Here is a 26294-nt window from a genome sequence, read left to right as displayed (position 1 = left end):
CTAGCAGAGAAATGGAGTTCTGATCAAACCGTGCCTGACTGCTGGGCTCCGATAGGCTTTTCAGTTTCATGAGCCAACAAATTTCCTTTATTGTTAAGTCGATTTTCTATTATTTGCAACTAAAATCAACCTGATTCAAACACTTATCTAGTCAAACAATGTTGTTACCAAGAGATATATTTATTCACTTATATATTGATTAGGCCTCTGCTCTACACCAAACACTATCCTGGGTGAGGAGTACTGATGTGGTCCCATCCTCCTCAAAGGCTTACAGTCCGATGGAAAGAATCAGGGATTAAAATGCCTGCCTTGGGGGCTCTGATGTATGTAACCTGCTCAGCATCCACCCCCCCCTCCTTTAAATAGCAGAACCCTGACTTTTCTTTGGATACCATCTAAAGACCTGGTCAACTGACCAGGTGACTGGTCTCATTCAGTGATGAGTCACTGACAGTGACTCATTCAGTGATGGGCATGAGAGTCAGCCCCGACACTGTAAGCTTTGAAACACAGGTCCTGTACTTCTGGGGCTTACTAAACTGGGGAAACATAAGGCTGGGGTTTCCTCAAGCTGAAAGAGTGCTAGGACTAGTTAATCTCTGAGTGCTGGTAGCAACTGACTTCTCTGACTTCACTCCTTCATTCAACCAGCTGTCAGTGCCTCCTCCCACGCCTGAGCCTGTGCTGTAAGATGGGGAAGGAGGGATGAAGAGAATGTGGCCGCTCCTTTTGAGGTCAGTCTAAAGAGAAGGACAAATGAATAGGTAATGCACAACACAGCGTAGCTAAACTAGGACTCACCAGCTTAGCTTCAAGGCATTCATTGTTGTTGTTAATTCTGTGACATGTTACACATAGGAAAAATTAGAAGACTCAAGAAAGGTTTAAAAATAAAAATCTCCTGGGGCACCTGGCTGGCTCTATCAGCGGAGCCTGCGCGGTTCTTGATCTCGGGGTCGTGAGTTCAAGCCCCACATTGGGCATAGAGATGACTTAAATAAACAAATTAAAAAAAAAAAGAAAGAAAGAAAGAAAAAGAAAAATCTCCCTTAGTTCCACCACTCAGCTATGATCATGGTTAATATTTTTGTCTACAATCTTCCAGATGCTTTTCTATGTGCATACACTTAAAAAAAACCCCAACTGAATGCAATGTGGCATATTGAGTTAAATCCTGGAACAGAAGAAAGGGCACTAGTGGAAGAACTGGTAAAAACCAAATAAAGTCAGAGTCTAATAATGTCCCAATGCTCATCTCGGTTTTGGTAAATACCATGATTATGTTAACAGCAGGGGAAGCTGGGTGACGTGTATGCAGAAATCTCTGTGTGCTATCTTTGGAACTTTCCTGTAAACTTAAAATTATTCCAAAATAAAAAGTTTACTTAGAAAAAATGAACTCGTTCTCTATTGTTTTGTAATCTATGTTTATTCACTCAATAGTTTATCTTGAAATTCTTGTCTTAAAATGATTTATTTCATGATCGCCTACTATTCCATAAGTGAATCATCATAGCCTATCTCCCCTTTGTTGGAAATTTAGGTTGTTTCCAATTCTTATTGTTATAAAAAATGCTGCATATACTTATACTTAGTCATTTCCCTAGGATATACTAACAAAGTGGAATCGCTGAGCCAAAGCCGGCAGCTAGGAAACACACACTGAGCACCCAGACCATCAGTGTTCTCAGGCCCCCGATATACATGAATTTGAGGCCTGACAGGCACACCGACAGAGAGGCACTGCTCTCATTCCTTTATTCTAGGGCAATTTCCAGAGGTTTTCATGGGATGAGCCAACAAATTCTCACCAGAGACTCTCTCAGCCCACTGTAGCACCTTCCTGGTGTCACGTCCAACTCAAGGGCGCACGGATCTAGCCCATCCCACGGTGCTGCTCGCGGCTCCCTCCTGTTCTGGCCTCCAGGAGGGCCGTTCCTGCAGGCAGCCACTGGAGCGGGCTGTGGAATAAGAGCAGGTAGCCCAGTCCCATGTGTGATTTCGACCACAGCCCTTGTTTCCGTCTTCAACGACAGAATGTCCTCCTCTCCGTGACCTTTGGTCATTGTGGGGGCCATGTCCATTACGACCCGGTAGGCTGCCACATCAGCAACCCTGAGGAGACTCAGATTCCCGGCCCCACCCAGGGGCACATCTGGCCACTCAGGAAACACCCCAGTGACGAGCAACCTGTTCTGGTCTGGTGCAGTACTCCAAAGGGGATGGAGGGCACTGGCACTGGGGAACAGGGATAAAGATATATGGTCTGAAACACCTGGTAGCCATGACAGGGTCCTTTTTTCCTTGGCAAAGAGCCATAGGAAAAAAGGTAAATAGGATCATTTATTGGGCTATTTTTCAATTTTATGGACTGTGCCTCCCATAGATGGGTGCTATGATCCTCCTTTTACGGATGAGTTCACTGAGGCTTGGAGGTTAAGCGGCTCCCAAGGCCAGCGGCGAGCTATGTCAGTGCCTAGATCTAACCACAGGTCATCTCTGTCACTGCAGAACCCATGACCACATCCCTAGGCATGTGACCGAACACAGAGCTGACAATAAAACCAAGAGACTCCCTTCTTTTCGGTCCCACCACAGCAAAGGGTCACCCAACTCACGGTCAAAGCACTGATGCCGTGTGTTTGGGAGAGGTGGCAAATATGGCGTGAGGGCCAAACTTAGAGCGGCCATCAACTCTGTGTACATATCCTTGTCTCTGGCTCTTCCAGGTTCTTGAGCGGAAAAAATTCCCTTCTGTTGTCCCTATGCTTCATTTGAAAAACACGGTTTCCAAGCACCCTAGGGGTTCACTAGGTAAAAGCAGCCCTTAGTACCTGTGGCCTCTGCCGGGAATGCCCTGCCCTCTGGGTGGAGCCACTCCAGTCCCACCTCCTCTACCTCGAAGCTACCAGATCCTCTCTGCAGTCTCACCTCCCGTACCCACGTAGTAGCCCTTTCTTTACCCCCCACTTCTTTCCCGGAATAGACTCAAGGCAGTTGGAAAGACTCAAGACATGTCCAGACACATTAACACTAAACAAAATGACTGAGGTTGGGTGAGGTGGGGGAGAATTTTATTAAGAAAGCCTGACAGAAGAAAGCATAGCATCGAACACAAGGGGTCTCCTCACAGCCAGGGCAAAAAGCAAAAGTAGAAAATGAAGCATTTCTTACCTAGTAGAATGCAGACCAACTAAACAGGAAGCAAAATGATCTCCTAGCTCTAAGCTTGGAGAAATCTGTCCCCAGAGTCTTTATCTGGGGGACCCCCTACAACGTAATGATTTGCCCCATGGCAATTTTACCCCCAAAGTGCAGAGCCGTTCAGTCGGGGGGTTACTGCACAGGACCTGGTCCTGCCCCTGCCGTCTGCCACCTTGCCTCCCCACTCATGCCTGCTCTCTGCTGGGGGCTCCTCCTCTTGCCTGGGTGCCCCGAAGGGGTCTTCTGTGAGAGAAGCTCATCATCACACACACACACATCCTGCCCTGCAGGACTCTAAACACAGAGCTGCCATGTCCCCGAGGTGTTGGCAGGACAGCGGTCCCTCGGGATCACGAATTCCTCGATGCCATTAGCTGTGCGGGGCTTCGGTCCAAAAGGAATGGCTGTGACGTGGAGCCAGTGTAGACACCTTCCTGCTGCCGCCCTTTCCAGAATGTACTGGCGGGGAAAACGGACTCCTCTCTCCCCCCGTAACTTGCTCCTCTGGCCTCCTGGAACAGGAGTGGTTCCCGGAGTTCTGCGAATCCAGCACATTGGAGCTTCAGCTCCCACAGCAGGGAAACAAAAGAAGGATGAAACCGAAAACAGTCTTACCCGAGGCAGCGCTCCCCACTCGGGTCCGCCACTGTGCCAGGCAAGCCTCCTCGAGTTTCTTCTCCTTTCATCCCGATCCGTGGCTCGTCGACGCCGCTGTATCACGAGTGCCTTCAGAGGGTTTCCCCGCTCCCAGCCGAGCGTCAAGGCCACGGAGCAGCGGTGGAAGGCCAGGGTGTGGAGCCACGGCCGGGCGCATTCCCGGCTCCTGCCGCTCCCGGGTGTACGAGCCTCAAAGTGCGCCCGCGGCCCGCGGAAATAAGGCCAGCGCTCACTCCCACAGGCTTACCAGAAGTGGCAGCGTGGACGCAGGGCCTATCATCCAGTAAGCGTAAGGTCACGCGAAACGATCAGTAATTAGGAAAATACAAAAATACGGAATTCTGCATATAACTTTCGAGGGCTGTCGCCAAGGCTTGCGTTTCCTCTCTGCAGGCCATCAGCAACATCGCGGGCGTCTGCGGTGTGCCGGGATTCTGGCCACCGGTGTTGCCAGCACACCTGCGGGGCAAGCGGCCATTTCTGTTCTACTGTCGGGGAGGTACCTTGCCCGGGGTCTCACGGTGGAGGAGGTGTGGCAGGAGTCTGTCTTCTGACTCACTGAGTAGTCTTCCCAGGAAACACTGCTGAGGCTAACTGCTGAGGCCTCCTGAGTGCCAAGGTTGCCCTTCGTTCTGTCTGCAATGTTCTGTGCCCACAAGACAGCCTGGGACACTTTCCCCGGGTCCTCAGACTGGCAGTGAGCGGCCATGAACAAGAAGGCACCCGGGAGGGGCCCGTCTTACTGGAGAGCTGCCCAAGTCGCTGAATCACTTCAGTGACAAGGTCAAGGGGACAGGCTCGGGTGGCAGAGACTGCTTTCGGCGTGCCGCCTTGGCCTCTTCTGTGTGACCTTGCCGCTCCAGGCCTTGATTGCCTCACCTGTAAGACGGGAGGACAGCTCCGGCCGCCCGGGTGTCCCAGGAGGGCCCCGGAAGGTCTTGGCTACGAGGCCCGTGTGCAGTACCTGGCCTGGTGTCAGTGCTGCAGGCACGGGAGCAGTTCCAGTCAGTTTCCGGATGAGGACACCAAGCCGAAAGACGCGAACGAGAGGTCTCCCGGTCTCCTGTCAGGCCATTCTTCTCCACCACACCACTCAGCGGCCTCCTGGGCTAGGTCCACAGGTCTGTCCCCCCAGTTTGTTGCATGATGATCAAGAAAGGGACGAATGCTTTCATGGGGCATTTAAACAGCTTAGGGAACGGAAAGATCAGAGTGAGTCAGTCGTGTTGGCACCGGAAATGACTGTGGAGCTGGGGAGGTGGGGAAGCAGAGGGAGGCGCTGGCTCAAGAAGTGGCATTTAACATGCCCATGACCACTCTGGATCTCTCCAGAACAAGAAAGCCTGAAGGACAGCGGTGCTCCCAGGCCGGCTTCTTCTGGTTTCGGGAACAGCAGTCATTTCTCAGAAACCAACCTGCAGAGGCAGTCCTTCCAAAGAGCCTGAGAGCTTCAGCTTGGCTCTTTGGCTGAGCAAAAAATGGATTTATAAAGAAGCAACCAGGAGTGTTAAAGAGACAGCCAAAAATCTGGCTAGGGATGAGAAGCACTGGCTTTCTCGGCTGTGGACAGCTGTCCACTCAATAATTCTCCAGCCCGGCACGAAGCAGATATTTTTGTATATATTCGGATCTAACTAACATTTATCAAGTGTCTGTTGTGTGCCAGGCGCCAAGCACAAAGCTGCTTTTTATAAACTTCATTTAATGCCAACAAGTCTGAGAAGGTGGCATCACACCCCTCTTTTTTCAGACAAGGAAACAGGAGCAGAGTAAATGATTGGCGGGATTCCTCACACCTCCTCTGTGCTTCAAGCACAGTGCAATGATTGGCCGGGATTCCTCACACCTCCTCTGAGCTCCAAGCACGGCGTGGTCTCCACGAAGCCAAGCTGCCTTGTCCTGCCTGCATCTGAACTGAGGCTCAAGAGGGTGTGGCTCATCTTATGAGCACACACTTTGGACCTCCCTGCCTTGTGACTTCTAGTGACAAGAAGGGGCTTCCAAGCCAGATTCAGAATTCAATGCCATTTTTTTTTTCCTAGCCCAGATCCCCTCAAGAAAATGTCACAACAGGGGATACAAATTTTTAACATACTTTATTGATTTAGGGGCCAAACAAGGCAGCATTTGGTCAGTTAAGAAAGGCACCTCATTGAAAATAATACATCACAGTGCTGACGAGTGATCCCAGTCACAGGATTTGAGGATGGAAAGGACAATCTTTGGATTATGTTGCTTAGGACACTTGCTCGTTTATTAACAAGGGTCCCTTCCCACATCGTGGATGCAAGATGGTAAGAGTGCAGGGATGCTGGGTGGCTGCTGGGAGCTGACCCATGAGAAAGGGTGGACCGGCAAACAGCAGTGTGTCGTTAGGAAGGAGACCAGCCTCGCCTTCCCCACAACTCCAGTAAACGTGATTGGCTGAGCCACCGCCCCCATGAACACGCCCCCCCCCCACCCCACCCCATCTCTTTACGACGTGGAGATGATCTTTTGTCTCATGGTGCAGAGAACCAGGGCCAGGAGTCAAACCCCCGCCCTGTTCCAAGCTTTCAGAAAGACAGAACAGTTTGACTTCCTGCATTCTTAGGCTGGCAACCCATGAGGCTCTGAGATAAAAACTGAGGTCTCAGGGCATTTGACTTTAAAATATATTGTCACCAATCCACAGTAAATGAAACCTGGATTCCTCAGAAACAATACTGCACCTCCCTATTTCTATTTCTATTTACAGCCTTTAATGTGTTTTTTTTTTTTTTTTTATTTCACCCCTCCTCTGTACTTTCTCAGACTCCTCTAGGACGTGTGAAAGAGATGGCCTCACTACCACATTGCTGCTCTTCGTTACTCCTTTCGGGCCCTCCTCATTCCTCCCTCTCCATCCTCACCCTGACCACCCCTCCCCTCTGCCCAGCACCTAAAGAGCAGGGATCACGCCGCGGGGTGATGAAGAGTGGTGCAGTCTCGCCTGGCCTTCTGTTACTAGGCTGAAATAGAGAGGAAACAAGAGAGAACAAAACGGGTTTTTAAAAACCAAGTAAATAACAGGAGGGCTGGCATGCATGCCCCAGCAACCAAATGCAACAGACAATGGACATTTCTGTCAGGAGAAAGCTCTCAATCCTGCTGAGGTTAAGGCTGTGTAATCAAACGAAACAAAAATCTAAATCCTGACCACCCCCAAAAGGACATATGCATCCTGCACGTTCTAGGTTCACCAGCAGCCCAAATATGCGCACGTGAATGTAGATGGACGGGCAAAGATCACACACGTTCAATTAGCGAACAGTCAACGTCCGCCACCTCGAGGCCAAGTGCCTGCAACTGTCCCCTGTGAAAGGGGAGTGGACTCCAGGATCTGTGAGGCCTCCCTCCCCCAGAGAGGGGCTCCAGACCCCTGCAGACACGGCTCATAGTTTTGGTTTCAGTCCTCTTCCTTGAAGTCATGTGCTTCCCAGAAATGCCCCACACCAGACTAGGTTTCTGTTCAGAATGGGCGGAGTTAGTTTACAGGCAGGGAAGCAAGGCAGAGCAGAACTAGCAGACGCTCACTTGAACCAGATCAAAGGGAAGGAAGATGGCCACGTACCCATGCCCAGCTTCCAGGCGGACGGGGGACAAGCCCTCTGACAGTTCCACAGACAGCAGGAGACTCAGGTCAGACGGGGACTGGGACTCTAGAGCCCTCTGCACCAAGTCAGCAGATTATGCTAGGGCAGGCGGCATTTATTTACTGGGCCTGCCACTGGTTTTCCAATGTTTTTTTCCAGAGGCCACCGTTTTGTGGCCTCTCCCAACAGTCTATTTATTAATTCCTCTGTTTGCCACAAGTCAAACAGCACAGCATGGACCTCACGAAATGCTTAATAGTTGGGGGAACTAAAGTTAGGAATAAAAGCTGGTTACTGTCATAGATGATCTTATTTTGGGTGATCTTTTCTTGGGGAGTCTGTGGACAGAGTCTGAGTTTAAAAGAGACACATCTGATTGGGGTTTCATATCCTGGAGAGACTGGGTTTGAGTAAACTCGAATGAAAACGAGGCCAAGAATGGATCACCTCCAAATCACTGTTTTGTTCATACTTGGCAAAGGGAGGCAAACGTTAAAAATGAAAACAAACCTACCCTGGTCTCTTTGGGAAGTGGACTGGCTGCTCTCAGATGCCCAGCCTGGGATGTTCAGAACACAGTCTGAATTCAAAAGGACCGTCTACTTGGGTTCAATTCTTTGGCAACAATTCAGTTTTCACACAGGTCCCAAATGATCCCTACTTTATAGCACTGTGGTGCATATCACAGAAATATTCCAACTCAGCCTGGATCTTCCTACCTGGATACCCTCTCCCAGTTATTTCTGAGATCTGTAGCATAAATGCCTTTTCTTTCCACTTAGGGAAACAATGAACCGAACTCATGTGGCTTTTCACAGTGGGGTACAAAACAAGTGGGATTCCCTGCCCACATCTGCCGCCGGGGGCTCTGGCCCTGCTTGACTGCACGCGGTCCTGGACTTCCACTCAGCTGCTGGGGGCGGGCCGGACACCATGAGGTTCCAGCACTGCGGTGCCTGGCAGATACCTGAGTTAGGTTATCTTGGCAAAAATAAGTAAAAATCAAGAGTATGGCTAAAGAAATAAACAGCTGGTAAAGCAACCTTGCCTGTACCTTAGAAAGAAGGAAGAGTGTACATGTACCTAGACCAATGAGACACACACACACACACACACACACACATACACATAGATGAGATGAGAGTTGCCCACACGCTAAAGATACATCAAGCAAGTGCTTTTTTAATTGGTACAACAAATGGTATTTGAGGAAGCTTCCCTCTACCTGCTCTGCAATTCCCACCCACTCCCTCAACAGGGATAGGAAGAGAGAAATTCCTTTTTGGACCCAACATTAGATAAACATAACCAAGTCTTTACATGTGGCTTTGGAGAAGGCCGCTAGGATGCTGGCAAACACGACGTCAGGGGTCTGGGTGGCGTCGATGACAGAATGGATCCCTCGTTTCCTGTAGTACTCCACCAGCGGGGTGGTCTGAGTGTGGTAGGCCTCCAGGCGGATTTTCAAGGCCTTCTCATTATCATCTGATCGGCGGACCAAGGGTTCCCCAGTGATCTGATAACAGGAAGGGGGCAGTGAAAGTCTGGGACTGTTAGCAAGGTTTCCAGATCTGCGATGCTATCTGCTCCCAAAGGCCATCAGAGGGAAAGGCAGACAATCTAGATCCCCTCCACTAAAGGTCTCTAAAGAGCTTTGCTACTCCCGGGAAGTTGGTCCCAGGAGCAGACCAACCAGTCCAGAGGAGCCGGGGAGCCTGAGGCAGCAAAGCGTGAGGAAGGGGGTTTGTGGGAGGAAGACGGGCAAGGCCCCTCTCTCACAGCTTCTGCTCAGGTTGCTTGGCTTCCAAGGTGAACACTTCTAGGGTCAGAAGCAAGAAAGACAGAGGCCCCCGAGACCAGGAGAATACATCAGAATCAGAGATGCATTCGCCATTGTAACCTTAGTCACCGAAGTCTTTGGTGTTTTCACTAGGGTGGTGGCCTTCAGCATTCTGAAAGTGGCAAGCGGAGTGAGAAAGAACTCTGAGTGGCAGAATTCCCAACCGTGGGAAATGTGATTAAGATGACACGAAGGCTTGGAAACCTGTAGGACCTGATGAACTTTTCTCAAGTGACAAAGGCAAACCCACGAGACTCTTACTATCGCCTGCATGTTCTAAAACAGACGAAATGGACTAGTTACGGCAAATGTTACAGTGAACATCTACGAGACCCTCCCTGTTACATCTGCAAGACTGTCATGAGCACTTGGCAATGTTAATCTAGCCCAAATAGTCTGAATCTGTAGGACACAGCAAAATCACCAGAGAGAGGGGACATTCTTCCGAAGTAGGACCAGTCAACACATTTCTCTTCAGTCCTGTTCTCCTAGCTTGGCTCTGCTTCTGGGCTTCCAAGAAGCCTTCTCCTGAGATTAGTCAACCATTTGGGTCACGGTGATACCAGAACGGGGCTGCTCTGGACCAAAGACAGGTATAAACCGGGCACTATGAAGGAGCCGGTGCTGGTAGCCACCTCAAAGTCAAACAGTAAACCACTGGGGGAGTCGCTCTGTAGCCAGAAGAGCCACAGCCCACGTGATTTATTGGTCGGTGTTATTTCTCATGGTTAATAATATTGGTAGGAATAAAGGGAAGATGGAAAGAACAAAGAACAGGAAGGAATAAAGGGGAAGGAAGGAAAAGGAGATTTCCTGTCCTGGGTTTACATACGTCATCTTTCATGTGTTCCTTTGGGGGGTTGAACTCCTCGTGGTAGGAACGGCCACTCAGAGGGTGAATCAGCCTGAAAGACAGCAAACGAACACGAGTCAGGTTGCCTGAAAGTAACCCTGAACCCTAGGGTTCAAGTTGACAAGCAATGACAGAGGAGCTGGATGTGAGGACTTCACCAGGCACAGCACCCAGCCATAGGCGTTCCTTGCTTGGGAAGATAACTGGGCTTCCAGGAGAGCTTATGCCAGAGGGAGTATGATTTCTATTTTGCACCAATGTGATGAGTATCTGGCTGCCAAGGCTGGTGTAAGTACCTAATTCAGGAACCAGGTGCTGGTCTCACACAGCCATTCAATCTATTCACCCACTCGCCCAATAAATGTTCACTAAGTGCTTAGTCCGATTCAGGCCTTATGCTGAATCCAGGGGCCACACTGCAACGAGTCAAGATCCCTGATCACAAGTAGTGCTTACTCTAGTAGGAGGGACAAATGTGGAAAAAACCTAAAATAACTGTGACTCATCCTTTAATAGAGATTTGTGCAACGTGCTACGGGGGCCAGAAGACAAAGAAGCTAACCCTATTTTCTATCCCAGTTTGGTTACAAAAACCAGAAAGGTGTGATGGAAAAATATGTATTGCAGATGCAAACACCACCAGACAGGGCAACACCCCTCTGCAGTCACATAGATAAAAGGCGGCCCAAGCATCGGAAGGCCAAGCAATATGAACACTGGCTCCAGGAGAAATCACCTACTCAACAAGTCATGAAGTGCCCAAGAATAAAGCATTTAGCTGGCACTGAAAATGTAGCTGGGCCCCCCATCTGTGCTGTGCCCCCTTGGGCTGCAAACCTGAGTTCCTGACTGGGAGCGGCCACACCATGGGAGCCCAGAAACCTAAGAAGGGAAGAAGGCAGGCCAAACCCTGCTAGCAGCCAGGGCCTGTCTAGTTTCCTGTTTGTGCCAACCCAGGCTTTTTTACTGAACAGATGTCTGCTTTCCTCATGAAGGTCTGTTACACCAGAGCTTCCCAACATTTTTCACCTCTTGGCATACGCAGATATTTATGCAGTACTTGTGTGCTTCCCCTCTGGAATAACCCAGGCCTACCCAGCTGCTCTGATGGCTGATCGATATCTCAGCACATCAGTTGGGAAAGTCCGGGTCAGACTATCAAAGCCTGGGCAGGGGCGCCTGGGTGGCTCTGGCTCAGTCGGTTCAGCATCAGGCTCAGGTCATGATCTCAGGGTTGTAAGACTGAGCCCCGCATCAGTCTCCACACTCAGTGCAGAGTTTGCTTGAGATTCTCTCTCCCTCTTCCCCTCCCCTGCTCTCTGGACAGCACACTTTTGGGGGGCCAAGTGGTCCATTTATAGCACTGGTTGGGGAGAGGTGATGGCTGAGTAAAATAAGCTACCCTGGGTGGTCTGTGCCTGTTAGGTGACAGGAGGTCACAGAGGCGAGGTTCCTCTGGTGCCTCCATTGGGAGACCCAGGGAGAGACTGCTGGGCTCAGCTATAGCTTTCCCTCTGTGAAGGGCTGCAAGCATGAGACGTGGACCATAAGTCTTCACCTTCTGGAGAGCACAAGGCACACAGCAACCAGGCTGCGGCAGACACGACTCTTTCCTTGCCACATCCCTACATCTCTCGCTTACTCCGTCCGATTCCCTCAGCCCTCCAGTTACATACAGCACACTGCTCCTTCCCCACTCAGACTTCATTTAAAGTCTCATTCCCTAGGAGGGAAATGAAAGTAAGTCCATGATCCAAGTTTTCAAAGTGGGATTGGCCTCAGCACCAACTGCAATAGCTCTAAGGGCCACCGAGCCGGACCTAGCGATGGAGGGCGTGATGTGAGGGATCAAGGCTGGGGTTCTAGAGCCACTGCTGTCTTAAGTATCACACTTCAGATGCCTGTTTTCTCAGCTGCAAAGTGGGGATGACTTGAGACATCAGGACAGCCAACTGGTAGGATAATTAGTAGACAACACTGAAAAAGTTAAAACCAACAACCGCTAACCATAGGTATTCAAAACATAAAGTATGACTCATAATATTGTCAGAAGTGAGGTCAGAGCTAATCAAAGATATTTACAGTGGGGTTTAATCATGTCAGATTTAAGTAAGATCCAACTAGTTCCTGCCTCTTTGTCTTCCGACCAACATTGTAGTAGAAGGCAGAAAGCGGGCTTTCAGTGCTAGTTCTGCCACCGACCCATACAGGGAACTTGAAAACAACTTTACCAGCCTGGCATGTCGTGTTTCTTCCTCTGTGAGGGAGAGGATCACACCACACCACTCACTCCCAAACCTAGACACTGAGTCTTCTTCATCCTCTACAACAATCCTGTAGTTTGCTCTTCAGAACCTCTCTGTTCCCCACCAGCCAACCCCAGTTAAAAGCCTCCACAACTCCACAAGGGGATCAGAATCAGCCTCCTAGGTGGGCTCTTGTCTGTTTCTCCTTTCCCCCAGTTTAGCCTGTATGCCAGGGCCAAACTAATGTTCTTAGCATGCTGTTCTTGCCATAACACTTCATGGCTTAAGAACATCCCATGACTGATATGCCTATGCTCTTCACCTTGGCGAACCTTCCCCAGTCAAGCGCCCATCTGACCTCCCAACAGCACTTGTTCTGCCACCCAGCCCCTCAGATCCTGCCTCCAACTCTGAACAGACATTCTGCCACCAGCTCCAGCTAGAGGCCCTCTCCTAACCCATACTCATTCCCGCCTCTACTCTCTTCCCGGAGAGCCTCACCGAAATCCTCTCCATCTAGGAAGGCCATGTTTGACATTGCTCCTCTCCTAGGCAGCCTTCCCTTCCTGCTCCCAGGCTCACTCCTTAGGACTACCCACTGCACTAACAAGCCCAGGTTTCTTGTATGGCTTGTAGACTCTCTTGAGGTCAGAGATGGGCATATTGTTCTTCTCTACCCTCTCCTGGTCCCCAACCTGAGTCTAGTACGATGCTGCACACAGAATGGGCACGCAGGAACATGGGCCCATCGATGCAAAGGCCCCCAGGGTCAACTAGTACTGCTATAACATCTGCTTTGTACATCAGGGACCCCAGCCCTGGTGATGTGCCTCCCTGTCAACCTTACCACTTCTTGGCCTGCCTCCACTTTGTCTGCTCTGCCAGTGGCAATGCAAAAATACAGAAGTTCCTTTATTTGAAGGTGCCTATGGAATAGCTAGAAACATGAAACCTGGACATTTGAACAAAAAATTAATGTAAGGTGGACCCACTGTATCTAATGTAGCCTCTCAGGAAAACACCTGTAACACTCACCCCGCTGCCTGTTTATATGTCTACCTCCCCCCATGAAGATACAGACTGCAGACACATGGAAAAATTGTGCAACCTCATGAGGAAATCAACTTAATAAAATTTACAACAAGAAAACATTTTCTAACTAAATCCAAAAGTTTACATGTACTATGATGGTCACAGCATCAAATTAACAGCAGACAACTATAAAAAAACACAACTGTACCACAATAAGGGGACAAATAAATAAATGATGGCTCGTCTACTGTGAAATACCAAGCAGCAATTAAAAATAATGGTCATGGATGTCTGGTTCAAGACGGTAGGCTGACCACCTTCCTGGGATTCCATTAAAATGACTAAGGGATATAAAAGCCAAAGCCCCCGATAAAGAAGAGAATGGGAGGAGGGTCTATTAGTGGCTGAGAACTTCCCACATATTTCTGGAAGGCACAAAGCAGATGGCAGAGTGGACAGTGATACAGGGTAGAGGAAATTATAGCCTAAAACAGTGGACCTTTCAGAGCAAACTTGTTCAGAAACAGAAGCATGCCTGTTCAATGGTGACTACTACAGAAAAACAAGTACTTTAAAGATTTTATTTATTTACTGTTTTAAGTAAACTCTACACCCAACATGGGGCTCCAACCTACAGCCCTGAGATCAAGAACTGAATGCTTCACTGACTTAGTCAGACTGGTGCTCCAAGGAACAAGCACTTTATTTATTTATTTATTTTTAAAGATTTATTTATTTATTTTAGAGAGCGAGCGAGAGAGAGCAAGAGAAAGAAAGAGTGAGGGGGTGGGCAGAGGAAGAGGGAGAGAGAATCCAAAGCAGATTCCATGCTGAGCGTGGAGCCGGATCTCACAACTCTTTTGAGATCACGACCTGAGCCAAAACCAAGAGACGGATGCTTAATGGACGGAGCCACCCAGGCGCCGCAAAATAAGTATTTGAAAATGAAACATGCAGCAAAGCAATAGTGGGTTTGGCTGAGGTGGCTGTATCATGAGCAAAATTTTCCTCCATTTTCTAAACTTTGTGTCCGTGGTCATATTATTTTCACACTACAAAACCTACAGCAAGGTATGGCAACTCCCAACCTAAACCAGATTTCAGGGCAGTGGAGATAACCATGTAAGGAATGGAATCTTTCTGAAGCACCTACTGTAAGCAAGGCTCAGAACAATGCATGTCATGGTATCTAAAATGCGCAACGGTTCCTCGAAGCAGGTCTTATTAACCCCACTCTACAGAGGAGGAAGCAGCCTTGGAGAGGTTAAGAAACTTGCCTAGGGTCGGGGTTAAAAGGTGACAAGCCTGAGATGCTGACTTCAAATCCCTTGCTCTTCTTTCCACATATCTCTATCCCGTGTCACCATTTCAGTGGATGTCACCAAACAAGACCAACCCACGTTCAAATGGCACTACGCTGCCTGGCTGGGATTGGGCAAGAGCAGCTCTGCTGGTCTGATAAAGCTCAGAGGAGGCAGGCCCAGGAGGGATCTTCAGAGGACAAATACCTTCCTGTGATTCTTCGGATCAGCAGAGAGTCCGGGATGCTGAATTCAATCACAGAGTCAAGCTTCTCTTTCCTCTTCTCCATGAGGTCATCGAGCTGCAAGAGAGTAAATGGCCCACCTGAACTACCAGAGCTTGATCAGAGCCATCTCCCTCAAAGTGATTAAGAGATAATGGGCCAAAAGTTCATTTTCATGCATCAGTGACACAAATTCAAGGCACCCACCATTTCTGCTTGCCTCACGGTCCTAGGGAAGCCATCTAGAAGAAAACCATTCTTGCATCGAGGGGTCTCCAAATTCTTCTCAATGAGCTCCACTACCATTTCATCGCTCACCTGGAAGTTAAGAACAAGACAGCCTTGGGCTTAAGTCTGTTAATTAGGTGACATGAGCCCAACTCCAGGGCCACAAGTTTGTGTCTGTATAACCTGATTACTCAACAGCATGTTTTCTTGACCCCAAAGAAGCAAAAATTAGAGCAAATGTGGAGTGGCTCCACATTTCAAAGAAAATTCAGTTTCATGATTTTTGTGGTTGCCACATGTGTTCTCTTCACTTGAGATTCTTTTGTGTCCCAACAATCTGGGTGAGGGAAGAGGACCCCACTGCCTGTCACCTGGATAGGAGGCTTCCATGTCTTAGGTCCTGAGGCCCTCTCTAGCCATTAGTCAGGATCCTTTCCAACAGATAATAGCTCATCAGCAAGCAGCTGTCTTCAAGGCACAAGAAAGGCAAGGGTTTCTGGCTGAGAGATCATTGAGGAGGGCTCCATGGGAGAATGGGGCTCAACCAAAATGCAGAAAGGTACCAACTTTCCCTGTTTCACAATTCTGATTAGGCTAACAGTAAAGTGGTCCAGGCCATCCTGGACATGAGGTAACAGAGAAAGTCACTGAATTGGCAAGACTGGGTCAGAACCAAGGAAGTGAGGTGCCAGGCCAACACACCTCTTAGTCTCTCTAAAAGCCCCAACGAGGCCCTTCTCAGCTTCCGAAAACCGGTTTTCCTCCTGAGCTTTCAGAGAAAGAGAAGTTCCCTACCAGCATGACAGTGAAGGCTGCTAACGCTCTTATCCTGGGACTGGCTGTGAACTTGGGGACAAAGTACAAGCTCTGTGACCAAGTGAAGGCTGGAGATAAGCAATCTCATGGCCATATCCCAATTTTTTCTCAGTACAAGATCTTCTGCCAAGACCCAAAGTTCAAAATATCTAGCTTTCTGGCTTAGCTCAAGGTCTCACAAACACGAAGGGAAAGCTAGAGTAAAGGGGCAGGTGGGCGGGAAGGGGTACCCTGGACACAGCTACGCAATCTCAAAGCCTACCGGGAGGTAATTCGGGGATGAAGGCAAAGCCCAAGGCCTTCCCCAACCAACATTCTAAGATATGAGAAGATCAGAGGGCCAAGCACAAAATGGCTTCTGAAGGTGATTCCCAGATGATAAATATACCTTTTTCTCCTCCCATTCCCCCAAAATGGTAAATCTGATCATCTTCATGTTTGAACTTAAAAGAGGGAAATGTTGGGCGCCTGGGTGGCTCAGTCAGTTAAGTGTCTGCCTTTGGCTCCAGGTCACGATCCCAGGGTCCTGGGATCGAGTCCCACATAAGGCTCCCTGCCCAGCAGAAAGTCTGTTTCCCTCTCTTGCTCTCTCTCTCTGGCAAATAAAAAAATCAAATCTTAAAAGAAACCAGGGAAAATGTTAAGGAAGCAAATGATTTGTAACTTTGTAAGTACTTACAACACGGTGTACCTTCTTGCTCACGGATATTCTATACTATAACCATTGTTTCTGTAGTTTACATGTTTTCTTGGTGTTCTAGTTTATTAAAATGCCTGAAGGTGATTCCCAGAGGCCAAGTCCCAGAATAACTCAGTTACAACTAAGCTCTGGCACTAATCAAAGAAGATTTAGTAGATAATAGATTATAATAATCGTCCCATTGGATCAACTGGACTAAAAACGTAAGAAAATGCTATTATATCCCCCAAATGGGAGGAATTACTTTCGTCAATCGCCAAGCAATCCACTGTTAAAGACAAAAACACAAAGCCACAAAAATAGAGTTAAAACACTCTGTGGTTTCCATCCTCTCTCAGATACATCCTTGAGTTCTGGCCTAGGGATGGCAGTTTCATTTTTGGCTCTAAAACCAGGGCATATTACAAAAGGCCATCAGCACAAAGGGACCTCAAGAATACTGTAAATAGGAGCACCTGGCTGGCTTAGTCAGTGGAGCATGCAACTCTTAATCTCAGGGTTGTGAGTTCAAGCCCCACATTGGGTGTAGAGCCTACTTAAAAATAAAATTAAAAATATACATATAAAAAAGAATACTGTGAACAAAATAAATGCCACACATTCAGAATGTACCATGTAACCTGCTACTCTAGAAGTTCATGTAGTTTGTGTTTGTTAGAACACCCCGTAGCATAAGGCTGTCCAAAAGAACTTTCTACAATGGAAATGTTCTAAGTCTGTGCTGGCTAACAAACCCTTGAAATGCGGCAAGTGAGACTGAGCAGCTGAATTTTCAATTCAATTAAATCTAAATTAATTTTCATGGTTCCACGTGGCTGGTGGCCACCAAATGAGGCAATACAGATGAGACTCAGGAATATCCACATTCACTGGTACCACCAAACCTACCAGCTTTCCAGCATCCATAGTGGCCTTCAGCTTTTTTCCCAGTTCTGAGCCAGACGCCACCATGGCCCTCAGCATGTCCCCAGTAGCCAAATGGCAAACACAGAAGTTTTCGGCCAATTTGGGTGCCTGTGGCAGGGGGAAGATGAAAACCAAGATAGAGTTAACACTGAAGGCCCTGGCATCAGGCTGCCTGGGTGTGAACCTGGCCCTCTCACTCACTCACTGGCTCTATGAACTTTGGGCAAATGCCGATTTCCTTACCTATAATAGAGATAAAAGATAAAAAGATAACCTGATGTTACATTCTACCATAGAACGATTACAGGATTACAGTAAGATTTCTACGACAAAATACCTGTAAAACACTGAAAACTGTGCCTAGCACACAGGAACTAGTCATAAATATTAGGATACATAAAAAGAGCATTGGCTAACAGTATATACTTACATAGTAGTTTCAGGAGGCAGAATAGCCTTTGGTTAAGAGCATGGGCTTCAGAGTCAAAATTCTTGGGGTTCAGACACCAATCACTAGATATGTGACTTGAGAAAAATTATATCACCTTACTACCTTTCAAATTTCCTCTAAGTCAAATGGAAACAGTAGCAGGACCTCCATTACTGGGTTGCTGGGATCAAATGGAGTTCAACATATGTACATAGGGACCGGCACAGAGTAAATACTCAATATTAGGTGGTACCATAACCCCTGCCCTAATTCCATGTTCATTCATACAGAAAGAAAACACAGATGCCTCTTCCAAGAACCCTGCTGGGAGCCAGGAAAACAAAAGACATGGACCCTGGCCTCTACAGGCTCCTAGTCTGGTGGACAACACAGCAGAATAAAGACTAGAACAGGAAGAAACTCTGGACAGTCTAACAGGGGTAGCACCCCCCTCTGCAGAATTCACAAGGAATAGAATCAGTTCAAGAAGCTTAATACTTAGCATTCTGGTTCAATTGTTTTATAAAATAAGTAGGGTTGGATTTTTTTTTTTTTAAGATTTTATTTATTTGACACAGAGAGAGAGAGAGCCCAAGTAGGCAGAGCAGTAGACAGAGGGAGAAGGAGTAGCAGGCTCCCCGCTGAGCAGAAAGCCCTATGTGGGGCTAGATCGCAGGACCCTGGGATCATGACCTGAGCCGAAGGCAGATGCTTAACCGACTGAGCCACCCAGGTGCCCCATTAGGGTTGGATTCTTATTCAAACCAGTGCACTGGGAGTTTTCTTAGTTGCACACAGAAAAGGGAAATAGATGGGGCTCGGTGTAGCAAATTCTAGTTTGTGATTCATGGACTGGTTCAGCAAAGACATGACTTCATAGCAAAATGGAATCCAGATGAAGAAGGTGTTAAAAACTGCACTTTGGAAAACCAATGAAGATCAGGACCCCCTGGCAGTGGTGGTCCTCCAGGCTGGCGTGGTGGCCACATACCCAGAGAACTGAGCTCTTCTGCCAATCTTTCTCCTTGGTTTTGAAGTTAACTTGAGTGAACATTTTGGAGATCAGGCTTGTTCAAGGCAGAAGGCTGACCCGAACACCACAGAACCTAACTGTTCTATTTTCATCACCCCCAAACTGCAGGATTCTTAGGTGCTGTTCTGGATGATGGGATTCTACAGTTGTGTGGAAGAACGTTCCACTAGGGGAGACATGGCAAGGCATAAGAATAATTCCTTCATGCTCTGCCGGCTGCACGGGAGTCAATGTGGTGACTTTGGAGTCAGATTTACACAGGAATCCTGGCTAAGGCACTCAACAGCTGTGTGACCTTGGGCCAGTTACTTAACTTCTCAGCATGTTTCCTCACCAGTCAAATGGGGATGTCTACTTCATTGGGCTGTTGTGAGGATAAAAGGAAGTAAGTACCCAAAACATTAAGATACACAGTAGGCATTTAATAAAAGACCTCCTTCCACGGCACCCTGGGATTCTGATACAAGTTCGTGAAGCCCTGGGGCAGTGGCACAAGACGGGGTTCTTGGTGGTACAGATCTGGGTTGGAAACTGGGCCCCACAATTTACTCACTGTGCCCCCCGTGAACAAGTTATGCAGCCTTCTTAAGGCCTCAGTGTCTTCATCCCTGGAGTACAGATAATAATGCCTACTTTCAGAGTTGTTATGGGGATTTAATAAAATTATGTATGCCAAAGCATTCAGCATAGTACCTGGCATTTAGGGAAATAAAGGGAAACTATTAGTCGTTGAGGTCTGATTTAATCTCAAACTCACGTGTTTTCTCACCTTGAAATTATTTCTCTGCCTCCAGTCTTTCCCACTCCCACGTCCCATACTCCTGAATATGTAGCTGGAATCATCTCCTAATACTGTTGGGCGTGGGCTCCGCCCCCCCAACACACACACACACACACACACACACACACACACACTCAGAAGCCTTCCATGTCTCCTTAGTGCAATAGGGGAGAAGTCCCAATATCTTAGTCTAGCGTTCAATATCCTCCATAATAACTTCCTACACCTCCAAGCTCTTCAAATTTACCCCCACAGATCCCCCCCATCTATATGCCTTGCACCACTGCAAACAGCAGCTCTATGTATGATTCCCAAATATATAACATAAGTCTCTCTGAGGACCTTGGCTTCTCTCCCTTCTACCCTTCCCTGTAGGCAAATTCTGAGCATCTCTCTCCCCAAATATTCCCAACTCCTTCTTCCTCTGATAAGGACTCATCAACATCAGCTAACTTTTGAGTGTTTGCAACATGCCAAGCAATTTCCCATGCACTGTTTTACTGTATTTAGTATGCATGATATACAACAAACCCATGAGGTAGGAACTATTTTTAATCTGTATTTTATAAATGAAATTCAGAGGCTAAATTGCCCAAGATCACACAGTTAGTAACAGCAGAGCTGGCAAGCCCTATCTCTTATCCATATTACAGGACCTTAATAAAAACACAACAATATTGACCACAGAGCCTGAGTGGCTGTCCCTGGAGGAAGGGTGTGTGTATGTGTGTGTGTGTGTGTGTGTGTGTGGGTGGGTGTGTGCACGCGCCTGGAAGGGAGCACAAGGAGAACTTCACCATGCTGGCAACATTCTGTTTCTTGATATGGATGTAAGCTACGCAAGTGTAATTGTGAAAACTGACATTATGAAAATTCAACAAGCTGCTCACTTATGATATTTGTACCTTTCTCCATATATCTTATACCTCAATAAAAAGCTTTTTAAAAAGCACTGAACCATGAGAGATGATGGACTCTGAAAAACAAACTGAGGGTTCTAGAGGGGAGGTGGGAGGGAGGATGGGTTAGCCTGGTGATGGGTATTCAAGAGGGCACATTCTGCATGGAGCACTGGGTGTTACACACAAACAATGAATCATGGAACACTACATCAAAAACTAATGATGTAATGTATGGTGATTAACATAACAATAAAAAAATTTTTTTTAAAAGCACAGAAACCTGTGTTTGAGTATCAGCTTTGCCTCTTAACTTACCATGTAACCTTAGGCCAGTGATTCTTTGAGACTATTTTTTTATCTATAAATTGGGGATAATATTAACGACATTACTGGCTGAGTAGGAGGAAGAATGGAACACTCTTGACAAATTATAGTTCTTGTTCTAACCCTGAACTACCCTAGCATTTGTCAGAGTCACTCATCTGACACTTTGCACATGGTACTTTGCACTGGTAGGCACTGTGTGCATGCATATTCATTTCTGCCTCTACATCCAGACTAATATCAACAGTGTAAGATGGCGACGCTGCTCAGGAATCAGTCATGAGTTCAAATGGAAGACCTTTGCTGCTTCTTTATGTATATCCTAGGGCAAGATCAGCTTTTGGGCCTCAGTTTATCAGTAAAAAAGGCATGGATAACAATAGGACCTACCTTCTAGGGTTGTAGGGTTAAATCAGATGACACATGTGAAATCTCTGACTGGGCGCCTGTCACATAACCGAGCAAAGGGTGACTATTTTGTTCTATTTTGTTGTATTATATCCTCTTGAGGGCAAGGGCTGCTCTCTGCACCCCTAACACCAAAACTATAGGGTAGGAGAAAAATCTAACCCAGGGTAGGAGATAGCAAAGAAAGAGCAGGGGCTTTGGAGCCATTCAGATGGAGGATCTGCCAATTACTTGCTATGTAAACTAGAGAACAGGCCCTTTGAACTTTAGTTTCTCTAACTGTAAAAAGGGTAATAAATGTATGGGTCTCACAGAGGTGTATCACTGCACTGACAGAGCTGATGGAGGTGACCTACAAGATGAAGAACTGGTATAAGTTGGACGCATGGAAAAAACTGTGAACAGGGCTGGCAGAGAAAACAGGAAATACACCTTGGCCATGCTATCTGGGAGCTGCTTTAAAATAATCTGTGAAGGGAGAGTGGGTGGGGAAGCAGTGGCCACCGGCTGATGGTTGTTGGGGCTGGGTAATGGGTACATGGGAACCAGTCCTCTTTTGTATTCAAACTCAGGGCACCTGGGTGGCTCAGTCAGTTAAGTATCTGACTCTTGATTTCGGCTCAGGTCATGATCTCAGGGTGGTGAGATCAAGCCTCGTGTTGGGCTCTGCACTGGGCATGGAGCCTGCTTGGGATTCTTTTTCTCTCTCTCCCTCCCTACCCTCTCTAAAAATAAAAAATAAAAAATAAATTTAAAAAAAGACTGGGGGGGGCGCCTGGGTGGCTCAGTCGTTAAGCATCTGCCTTCGGCTCAGGTCATGATCCCAGGCTCCTGGGATCGAGCCCTGCATCAGGCTCCCTGCTCCGCAGGAAGCCTGCTTCTCCCTCTCCCACTCCCCCTGCTTGTGTTCTCTCTCTTGCTGTGTCTCTCTCTGTCAAATAAATAAATAAAATCTTAAAAAAAAAAAAAGATTCTCTCTCTCCCTCTCCCCTACCCTCCACGCCCCCCCATCTCTCATGTGCTCGCTCTCTCTCAAAAAAAAAATTAAAAAAATTACCCCCCCCACAAATTCTTCATAAAAAAAAAGTTAGGGGGTGCCTGGGTGGCTCAGTCGGTTAAGCATCTGCCTTTGGCTCATGATCCCAGGGTCATGGTATCGAGCCCTGTGTTCTCCCTCTGCCCTTGGCACCCACCCATCTTGTACTCTCACTCGCTTCCTCTCTCTCAAAATAAATAAATAAAATCATATATTATACATATATATATACATATATAAAGTTAGGCAGTGGCACCTGGCTGGCTCAGTTAGTGGAGCATGAGACTCTAATCTTGAGGTTGTTGAGTTCAAGCCCCACATTGTGGGGGGCGGGGGGGAAGGGCAGATCCTACTTAAAGAAAAAATAAAAAAAAAAGGATGTGTCTGTAGACGAAATGCTTCTGGAGGCTGCCACTTTGCAACCTCTGATTTATGAACACTGCTGTTTTTTTTTAAAACTCCGTAAAACTACAATCATTAGTATTCCTATTATCCCACTTATGAAAAGAAAGGTGTATGGAGGTTAAAAGACTTGTGTTTCCTCAAGTCCCAATTACATCCCCTCCACTTCCAGAAAGCCTTCTCTGACCAATGCCTGCTGTATGCACACCCTTATAAATCAGCTCATAAGTATAATTTCCTTCAAAACTTCCTGAATACATCACCCTTTACATTGAAATACATCCACGTTGGGGGGAGAGGAATGTGTAAGATGAGGGAGTCAATAATTATTGAACGCCTATGATGTGCCAGGTTGTCATTTAGGTCCTTAGGGGTGCTTTACACATATATATAACACACTCTTCCAATATCCTGGTCAGCTTTTGGTCTACATGAGTAAGGACCTTATCAGTCTTGTTCACTGCTCTAGCTCCAATGTTTGGTACTCATGAAATGCTGAGTAAGTAAGGTAGGTATTATCACTATTTTTCAGGTGAAGACACTTAAGGCTTAGAAGTTACAAACTTGCTAGACTATAAAACCCTTGTCTCAGCACTGGGATGGGTTGTTCATTATGCAACTAATGAAATTATTAACTTCTGTATGAACTAAGAAAAAATAATTGAAGCATTTGAGCTACCCTGTTTATACTCACTCACAGCAAATGTTTGTAGAGTCTGGGATTAAACATTCCTAGGCTGCAGTTTCCCTAATAACGGAGAGTGGTAGCAACAGGAAAAAGACTTCAAAGTTACTGAGGTCAAGGGGATTAGGTAACAGTGAGTTCCGAGGATGAATCTGCTCCAGCTATAGAAAAGGGAAAGTGGTCGTTCTTGACCTAGTGCCCAAAGCCAAAAAGCAATTATCACAGGAATAAGCTGAATCTCCCAGACTTCCCTTGTCATCACCCACATTAATCTGTGTCCTTCATCTATTTCCAACCCCATCAAGTGCCAAGTGATGTGCTGGGTACCAGAGGGGGCCCAAGAACAAGTAAGACAAGATCTTTTCAAATGCTAGGAAAAGTGGGCACACAGCTGTCCCCAGAACACCATTCATTTAGGCGCTCAGACTTTCAGGAATTCCCTCTTAAGAACCTAACCACCAACAAGAACCTGTGGCCTGGGGAGCAATGCCAGGCCTTATACAGGAAGGGGACATTGATAATCCAACCTACGGGCTTCCAAATCTTAAAATGAGATCATAAATCCCAACTCTGATCTATGGGTCCATTACAGCCCAGACACCAAGTGAGGCCCCACAGTCCGCTAAGGTAGAAGGTAACTTTAGACTCCAAACTCCTGGAGTCCTATGGTTCCTGAGGTTCCAGACTACAGGAAGTCAATTTTCCTATCTTGGGAAAGCAACCTGATCTCTCTAGGCCTGTTTTCTTCTCTGTATGTTGAGGTACCCTCTCCCATTTCACCAACTTAACTGGCTCACGCAGGTCATACCTCATTTCTCTTAGAACTCCTAATCAGCACATACCAGCTGCCCCCCTGCCCCACGTGCCGGAGATGCTCCTCCACCTTCAGTCATTAATCCTAACGAGCAAGGTCCCCCTACCCCGAATGCCCGGAACATAACCCTGGACAATCCACTCCCACATCGCAGGGAATCTGGGGTCCCTGACTCCGCTCAGGCTGTAATCTCGATGCCTCAACCGAAGGCTCACCCTACCACTCAAACCCTCTCTGCTTTTAATCCCTTAAGGGACCAGTCCTTTGATTTTCCCAACATGACACCTCAAGTCTAGATCCCTCCAGAACGCTAATCCTAACCCAGACTTCCCCCGATCTCCAATTGGACCCTCTCCCAAACGCCTTAGCAGAACCCCAGACGCCGGCCAGGAGCCCCCACACCCTCCCCAGGCCTGAGCCCACGGTCGCGCTCCAGGGCGATCCGGACCTCCGGCCGTTCTGACCTTGGAGTTCCACAAGCTCCGCCGCCAAGCCCGTCCCTGTAGCTCACCTGGGTACCCTTGCCGGCCCCGGGCGGCCCCAGCAGCACGGCCCGGATGCCTTTAGGACACTCTGTGGCCGCTTCGGACGCGGGGACGTTGGGAGCCATGGCCGCCAAGACTCTCTCCGCTCAACCCGCCAGCACACACCTCGCAGGTTCAGCGCTTCCAGTTTAGCTCGCCGCGCACGCCACGCACGGCCCGCTCGCCGCTAACACTGGTCGGCCGCCACGTCCGTCAGGTCGCTCCGCCCGCCCCTGAGGGTGACGGACACTTCAACTTACTAACCATGCGGCGATACTGGAGAAGGCTGCTTTTGATTGGGCAGGATCGGAACGGGAGTAAGGAAGGGGCGGGCCATCATATTCGCCGGGGGGTGTGAGGGGGGCGGGGGGTTGGGGCTCGCGGCGGGTGTGCGGAGTGGGCGGGAAAAAGTGAAGCAAGAGCAAAGGCCCGGCTGGGAGTTCCAGGTTGGCTTTGACAGTTAATGACACTGGCTCAACTCCGGTGAAGTCCTATGAAATTACCTCTGGGAGTGCAAATGGGTGAAATCAGTCTTAGAAGACAAATTGATAATATGTATCCAATATCCTTTGGCCCAACAACTGCACTTCCAGGAATTCAAGATATAATCAAAGAAAGATATGCGTGAAGATTTGTGTAACAAAGGTATTACTTGTAGCACTTGCAACAGCCAAAAAGGCTCGAATAAGCAAACCAAAGAACAACACAAAAACAAAGGCAATCCCAAACGTTCAACAAGAGATTGGTTAAATAGATTGCAACAAATTTGTATACTGAATTCCCCCCATTGTATAAAATATTTAAACACATGGGAAAATGTTCACCAAACAGGATACGAAATTACAGTTACAACAAAATCCCACCTTTGAGTTACAAGCAATGATCTCTGTACACTGTGATTATAGGGGCCTCTCCCCTTCTTTGTGCATGTTTATATTTTCGTTCCATAATAAGTTCCATAATAAACAGATACTACTTTTATAATAAAACAACCTTTTTAAGTCAGGAAAGGGTAGTTTTTCTCAAAAGAGATAAGCTTCTCTTGGATAGGAAAAACATTTCTACAGCTTTTTGGTTGCGGGAGTTTCGTCCACACCCCCTATGAAGCAATCCCTGAGAACCTGGCAAGACCTGCCCCAAGGGCCCCTTTGGACCTGTAGTCAGGAGTGTGATTGTGAAACAATTATGTTTCCCCACAGGCCCTTAGCAACTCATTTCCTACATCCTGGTGGTGAATTTGCTCTCCCTTCAGTGTGGTCGCTTCTATTTTACCTCACAAAAGAAATGAACATTTATTCCCCCTCTCCACACTGGACTTCTACAAGGTGCCT

General features: G+C 47.6%; 1 protein-coding gene and 2 long non-coding RNA genes across 5 annotated transcripts; 1 reads left to right on the top strand and 2 right to left on the bottom strand.

Moving 5' to 3' along the window:
• Positions 1–3060: 3060 nt before the first annotated feature.
• LOC148164547 (uncharacterized) lies at positions 3061–6314 on the bottom strand. Its single transcript, XR_015767996.1, has 2 exons — positions 3823–6314; positions 3061–3745 (listed from the first exon to the last, which is right to left on the bottom strand). It is a non-coding gene; the product is annotated as an uncharacterized LOC148164547 (long non-coding RNA).
• A 17-nt stretch (positions 6315–6331) lies between these two features.
• AK2 (adenylate kinase 2) lies at positions 6332–25126 on the bottom strand. Of its 3 annotated transcripts, XM_028113761.2 has the most exons (7): positions 24951–25119; positions 17607–17732; positions 15182–15292; positions 14958–15052; positions 10151–10223; positions 8799–8994; positions 6332–6854 (listed from the first exon to the last, which is right to left on the bottom strand). In XM_028113761.2, exons 1-7 carry the CDS (start codon positions 25047–25049, stop codon positions 6850–6852), a joined length of 705 nt encoding a protein of 234 aa, XP_027969562.1. In that variant the 5' UTR covers positions 25050–25119; the 3' UTR covers positions 6332–6849. The 3 variants fall into 3 exon arrangements, with proteins under 3 accessions (XP_027969562.1, XP_027969561.1, XP_027969563.1); XM_028113760.2 differs by lacking the exon at positions 6332–6854 and having other exon boundaries at positions 8641–8994; positions 24951–25121; XM_028113762.2 differs by lacking the exons at positions 6332–6854; positions 8799–8994; positions 14958–15052 and having other exon boundaries at positions 10152–10223; positions 24951–25126.
• LOC114217022 (uncharacterized) lies at positions 7417–10145 on the top strand. The gene is made up of 2 exons (XR_003610900.2): positions 7417–7524; positions 9412–10145. It is a non-coding gene; the product is annotated as an uncharacterized LOC114217022 (long non-coding RNA).
• Positions 25127–26294: the final 1168 nt, after the last annotated feature.

The sequence above is a fragment of the Eumetopias jubatus genome, unplaced genomic scaffold (genome assembly GCF_037043125.1).
Source record: "Eumetopias jubatus isolate StellerSeaLion01/CBP00866 unplaced genomic scaffold, mEumJub1_p1.0 scaffold_4, whole genome shotgun sequence".
Classification (NCBI taxonomy): domain Eukaryota; kingdom Metazoa; phylum Chordata; class Mammalia; order Carnivora; family Otariidae; genus Eumetopias; species Eumetopias jubatus.
Note: the sequence above shows the minus strand (reverse complement) of the source record. Positions and strands in the feature narration are given on the sequence as shown.

What these genes read in the sequence shown, in the direction of transcription:
- AK2 (XM_028113760.2), bottom strand. Translation starts at nt 25,049, where the DNA reads ATGGCTCCCAACGTCCCCGCGTCCGAAGCGGCCACAGAGTGTCCTAAA. An exon ending in ATCCGAAGAATCACAGGAAG is followed by an intron (nt 10,224 to 14,957) that starts GTATTTGTCCTC and finishes GCTGTCTTTCAG; the next exon opens with GCTGATTCACCCTCTGAGTG. An exon ending in AGGAACACATGAAAGATGAC is followed by an intron (nt 8,995 to 10,150) that starts GTATGTAAACCC and finishes TCCTGTTATCAG; the next exon opens with ATCACTGGGGAACCCTTGGT.